General features: G+C 41.0%; 1 protein-coding gene across 2 annotated transcripts; it reads left to right on the forward strand.

The window, feature by feature from the left end:
- Positions 1-323: 323 nt before the first annotated feature.
- Positions 324-6,242, forward strand: LOC112574266 (UDP-glucose 4-epimerase-like). 2 transcript variants are annotated; one of them, XM_025255212.1, is made up of 10 exons: positions 324-548; positions 1,019-1,163; positions 1,947-2,044; positions 2,162-2,275; positions 2,842-3,018; positions 3,174-3,354; positions 3,805-3,888; positions 4,608-4,687; positions 4,956-5,070; positions 5,328-6,242. In XM_025255212.1, exons 1-10 carry the CDS (start codon positions 528-530, stop codon positions 5,384-5,386), a joined length of 1,074 nt encoding a protein of 357 aa, XP_025110997.1. In that variant the 5' UTR covers positions 324-527; the 3' UTR covers positions 5,387-6,242. The 2 variants fall into 2 exon arrangements, with proteins under 2 accessions (XP_025110997.1, XP_025110998.1); XM_025255213.1 differs by lacking the exon at positions 324-548 and having other exon boundaries at positions 710-1,163; positions 3,174-3,297.

Here is a 6,242-nt window from a genome sequence, read left to right on the forward strand (position 1 = left end):
TGGTTTTTGATTTTGTCACTAACATTACATGTATAAATACTTTCACTTTCTTTGTGTGTGTGCATGCACACATGCATGTGAAAGATAGGGTGATTGAGATGAGAGATTGGCAGTTAATTAAACATGGGAAGTGGTCAACAAACCTACTGCAATCTATTTTGACGGTGTCCAGACACTTAATCCCCAGACACTTCATCCCCAACGCTTCATCCTTAAAATGAAATTTTAACTATAAAAATTATGAAGCCGGCGAATTCAAACACATAAAACGTTTGGAGACATCCACTAGACTTTTAATGCTTTTGTTGCGCGAAAGAACACACAAACGTCGCGTGGCAGCAAAACAAGATGGTGACACAAAATCAATATCCTGACTTTTTTAAGTGTTGAGATGTGTTGCAAATACGTAAAGCAAGCAAACGACAAGATAATGGTAAATCCAGTCGCCGCCTGCAGCCCCCCTGGCCACACCGTGCTCATAAAAGTCTCTGCGGTTTGTCCATCGCCTCACCTGGCTTTTGAAACACATGAGCGTCGACTCCATCAAGGTAAAATTTTGAAAACAATACATTATATTAGGAAGTATTCACGTTGTGTGATATGTGATGCACGTACATTTAATGCTGTATTTTTTTACTTATTTCAACATTTTCCAGTTTATACAGTATTTTCTAAAAAACATGATATTTATGATGACAACAACTTATTAAAGAGAAAGGGAACATGTTGTAATTTTGGAGAATTAATTTAACTAGTTTATGTGATTTTTGTCTCCATTTAAATTCATGTTTTAAGCATGAGAGGATCGACGAATTGCATCCAGTTAATATTGGCTAATGCATGGAATCAATTTAATATAACCTAACAAACTTGAAAACACAGCACCAACGATACAAGCTATTTTCTTCTGACCATATTTTTTTTCACTTCTCTTATGTATCAATAGTCCCGCAGATATTCTTACACATTGTCTAGAATGTTTGTAGGGTCATCCTCTGTAGTTTCATCAAATTTACAGCGAAATTACTCAGCAATGTCCAATTCTGACAAGACAATCTTGATGACTGGGGGAGCCGGATACGTCGGCAGCCACACGGTGTTGGAGTTTTTGCAGCTTGGGTACTCTGTTGTTGTCGTGGACAACTTTTCAAACTCTTCTGCAGGTAAAAGATATCAGTGTAAAAAGCTGTCAGCCCACGGATGTGTGTGGGTATATATATATACACGAAAATATACGTCGGCCCGCGACTGGAGGGGCGCCCGGTAGTGTAATTTCAATGACACCAAGTCTTTTTCAAACAGTTTACAAGTTATGAATTTTGAATATTTTGCTTTGGGTAATTTTATTCTTGAGATTAAAAATTAATAAAATTTTGACTTTGAAAGGTCAATACACCAACAATTAAGAAAGGAGCACTTAGAAATCGGCATCTGTCTGCACTACCTAAACCAATGAATTGCTTTAATTTTTTTTTCAAGACACCCGGATACTGAAAAATATTAGTAATACCCCTTCAAAATTTGGATTTAAGGCAAACTTCAGTTATCTGAAACGTTACCCCAGCATTCAAAAACCAAAAGAACCTGCAGTAGTATTGGTAGTATTGGTTGGTCGTAGCAGACATTATCAAGGAGCGGCTAATTACATCGAGAAGACCTTTCAACAGTAGGAAAGTTAAAAAGCCTTCCGTTGAATTCCATCTTAAAAACACACACATAAGTGCTTTAAAGATATCATCAAAACTAAAACTAAAATTTGTAATAACAAATAGCAGATTTAGATAGAAGCTAAGGCATGATCAGTTAAGTCTTTCGTAACGTTCACATACCTGCGGATGTAATAATGGTAAACCTGTATAAATATAAAAGTATAATAAATGTGATATATGTGTAGTAGGAATATCTACATTAAGTTGTACAAGTTGTTCATTTTTCCTTCACGTTAGAGAGTGTAGTTCGTGTCGAGCAACTGACTGGCAGACATGTGTCTACATATCATGTGGACCTCGTTGACAAGCCTTGCCTACAGGATGTTTTTCAGAAGGTAACATTTCTTAGTCTTGATGGTGGGGACATTCTTACGAAGACACAAGCGTCTGTATATTTGTACAAGGTTGTTTTCTCGCATAAAATTTGTATAGATTCCTTTGTTTTTTCACAGCACAAGGTCTACTGTGTGGTGCACTTTGCAAGCTTGAAGGCAGTCGGAGAGTCGTGCAAGCGTCCGTTCATCTATTACAAACAGAACCTCATCGGTCTCCTCAATCTCGTCGAGGTAACATCTCAACCTGTTTGTACATTTGGTTCTAAAGCTTTCCAAAGTGTTACTAACCCAATACTACTAACTGATGTACGTCATCAACCCAGATAGTGACACCTAACATCAAGTACTTGCTAGTCACCTCTAAGTCTAATGTCACGTGGTGTAAGTGTTTATTTACGCTAAAATTTTTGATCATAGAGGTTCAATATATTTTATTCCGTTATTCCTTATTTGATTCCTTTATTCATAAAAGAGCACTGAGAATATAAAAAAGTATATGAAAGGAATACTTACATATCGTGGCCTTTTTTTCTCTTCTCCTCTCTTGCTCCTTTCATCTCATCCCTCCCTCCTAGTCCTCCCTCTATCCTCTCAATATTTCCTACACCACCGTCATTAGTCATCATCATGTCAGTCATGCCTTCTGTCATCTTAGTAACGTCTCACTCTAACATCCCCCTCTCTCTTTCTCTCTATCATTTTCAACAGTAGTTCGCATCATGCATAACCACAGAGACATGCTTACCCCACCTCTCTCTCACACACACACCATGACAATTGTCTGTGGCATCCCGCAGGTGATGCGAGAGAACGGGGTGCGGAACCTTATCTTTTCGAGCTCGGCGACGGTGTACGGGCCACCCAAAGTGCTGCCACTGGTGGAGACGCTGGAGACGGGTGGCTGCACTAATCCGTACGGTCGCACCAAGTTCTTCATCGAGCACATTCTGCAGGACATCTGCCTCGCCGAGGGGGTGAGCATTGCACTTTGCACACGATAAAGGAAGCTCAATGAAGCAGAATAATGACAGTATGCACTCATATATGTGCATGTATGTAAAATACTCCGAGTAATCATCCTTCATGATACACCTTATAGAGTGTCATATTCTCTGCCGAATTTTCACAGGACTGGAACATTGTGATACTGCGGTACTTCAACCCTGTCGGTGCTCACGAGTCGGGGGAGATCGGAGAGGACCCTCAGGGTGTTCCGTACAATCTCATGCCTTACATCGCTCAGGTGGCCATAGGTAGACTGACTGAACTGGAAATATTTGGTAACGACTTCGATACCCCAGACGGCACAGGTAGTGATAATTTAGTACAGCGGCCATAAAAAGCAAACAAAACGAGAGAGCTCCAGAATATAAGATTCTAATAATACTTTATTAAGAAAGATTCTGCAAATCGTGTGTATGGCTGCGTGACAGTGTATGAGAGCTCACGAGAGAAAGAAATAATAGAAGGGAAAAGGAAAGAGGAAGAGAGTTCCTTCATATTTATTAATGAATGATAGCGTTGGTTTATATCGATAATATCAGTGCTAGTGGCGATAACGATGATGGCGATGTGTCTCCTTGTTTGGAACAAAAACTGGTAAACTATCTCTGACATTCGCTTGTTCCTCTTCGTCTAGTGTCTATCCCCACTGAGTATCGACCTCTGACTTTCTTTTTTAATCCTCGTTTATGGCTGCCTTCACAAAAATGACAAGTACTTCATGAAGCGACGTGATGTCATAAAACCGTTCGTTACAGGAATTCGAGATTACATCCACGTGGTCGACCTTGCCAGAGGCCATCTGTCAGCCATGCAGAAGATCGACGAAGACTGTGGCTTGAAGTATACTGGCTGACCTAAGGCTGTAACAGGACAATAAAAATAAAAGTACTAGTTAATTGATAATCACTGTTTGTAGGAGCACACCTGAAGCCTCGATAGCACGTAGGTAGTAACAGGTGCGAGCGTGCTTAATGTTATCTTTTTTTTCTCCTCTCCATATTTCACAGAGTGGCGCAACGGTAGGTCAGGTCACAGTGACGATTGACTGTCCTTGCTTCAGCTCGAGCACGGTGTTTTTTCTCTGCATATGGCATCTGTTTATAGGGCTGGCTGCCTTGCCGTGATATAACCTTAGTTTCTCGGGGTAAAACACCAATTCCACCTTCTCTCCCTCACATTTCACAGTTGTTCTGCTTCCTGCGATTGCGTGCGCTTGCCATACGAAATCACTGAACTGAGTTCAGAACAAGGAATTTTTTTTAATACCAAATTTGGGGAAATAACCCCCTTCTGACTGTAATTGTAGTCGCAGGACAGACATTAATAGTAGGAGTCCCCGTGAGTCTCTCTCTGGTACACAAATAGTTTTGTTTTAAAAAACCGTTCTCTAAGCATTACTTATTCGAATCATTAATTTTATTTCTATCCCACGATTAAAACTATAGACTCTACAGACAATGTTTTTCTATGGCGATCTCCAGGCTGAGCTTGTGTGCCTTTCACGCCGTAGAGAGACAAAACCATGAACACACTTTTGTTACACGGTTGGATGATTTTCAGATATACAACCTCGGAACTGGGAAAGGCATCTCGGTGCTGGAGATGACGAAGGCGTTTGAGACGTACACTGGAACTAAGGTAAACAGTTACAAACTAAAGCAGACCTGGGCAAGGGGCGGCCCGCGGGCCGCATCCGGCCCGCCTCCTGTCTCTGACCGGCCCGCCCGCTGGCCTGCCCGCCAGTATATATACTATATATGCAGTATTGGGTAAAACTGTGTTAACTATATTAGTCCGGCCCTCTAAAACCATCCCAATTTCTCATGCGGCCCCTTGGGAAAATTAATTGCACACCCCTGCTTTTAAGAGAGTGACGTGAGTGACGTGACTACGTCTGTGTCCACAGATTCCATACAAAATAGTGGGCAGGCGTGAAGGTGACGTGGCCGCTATGATCGCTGATCCCGGAAAGGCCAACAGAGAACTTGGCTGGAGAACAGAACGCGGTCTGAAGGAAATGTGTAAGCAACCATTCATGTACAAAATGCGCCCTTCTCTTGCTGACAAACCTTCTACTAATCATCATGAAATCTCCAACACGGCTTTCCAGCATCATCTCAGTGTTGACCACTTTTCACATTGCTTATAAAGAATTGCGGAATTCATTATTTTCGTACAAAGAATAAGATGCAAACAAGAGTTGTTTTAATAATAATTATACAATTGAAAAGAGGTTTATATTTACTCAGCCAGTAATATCAGTTTCAACCTCTTGCAGGTGAATCTCTCTGGAAATGGCAGTCAAAGAATCCACAAGGTTACAAGACCAACAAGTAGTTCTATAGTCAAAACGAAGCTTTGAGGGTGCTCTTATTGCTCAAAAGTAAACAACCAATCTCTCCATAAGAAGAAAATTCGCGATTAGTTTACACTTTCTACATCACTGTGCAATACGGTATTCTCCCTTTGATGACTCTTCAGTATGTCCTTCATTAGCAGTAAAAGTCTCAAGCAGTCCGAGATCTTTACATATCTTTTGTTTCGTCCCGTTTTGCGTTGGTGGAAGCTTCAAGATTGAACTGTACACAACCTGTGGCGAAAAAGTGTTGAAAAAGAAAAGAGAAACTCGTTAAGCCTTCATATCTAAAATACCTTCAACACCCCTCCCCCTACTACCACCTGCACCCTGCTGTCTCAGCGCTATCTTTGTTTTGAGAGCATTAGCATAATCTTCCTTGCGGGTTATTTTCCAGGAAAAGGAATGGGGTCTGACAGGAATATTGAATTAAAGATGAGTTGGGGGTATTGTTGCGGAACTGGTGGCTGAGCCAAAAATTGATCTTAGTAATCGGCTTATAGGTGCAATGGGAGGTCATGTGTTCTGTTGTGGTCTTTGCTTGCTTTGAAGTTATGGGTATGGAGGTTAGTTCACATAGTTGTTTGAAAACCTTCTTGTTGCTGTCGTGCCTTAATTCAGGGCTTGGGAGAAGGCACCTCTTGCATTTATGAGAGGTCGAGAGGGAAAGGTGCGCACACCGTGTTGGTTGGCTTGCTTTGCTGGTGGAAGTGACTGCCTTATGTATGTGGTGTTTATTCCCTGTAGTGCCAGACATTGTATTTTCATGTGTATTTGTATGATTTTGGTGTATTTGTGCATTATGGAATAAAATGAAAGAAGAAAGATTTGTTTAAA

This window comes from Pomacea canaliculata, linkage group LG10 (genome assembly GCF_003073045.1).
Source record: "Pomacea canaliculata isolate SZHN2017 linkage group LG10, ASM307304v1, whole genome shotgun sequence".
In the NCBI taxonomy this organism is placed as follows: Eukaryota; Metazoa; Mollusca; class Gastropoda; order Architaenioglossa; family Ampullariidae; genus Pomacea; species Pomacea canaliculata.

What these genes read in the sequence shown, in the direction of transcription:
- LOC112574266 (XM_025255212.1), top strand. Translation starts at nt 528, where the DNA reads ATGAGCGTCGACTCCATCAAG. An exon ending in TACAGGATGTTTTTCAGAAG is followed by an intron (nt 2,045 to 2,161) that starts GTAACATTTCTT and finishes GTTTTTTCACAG; the next exon opens with CACAAGGTCTACTGTGTGGT. An exon ending in ACGCGGTCTGAAGGAAATGT is followed by an intron (nt 5,071 to 5,327) that starts GTAAGCAACCAT and finishes AACCTCTTGCAG; the next exon opens with GTGAATCTCTCTGGAAATGG.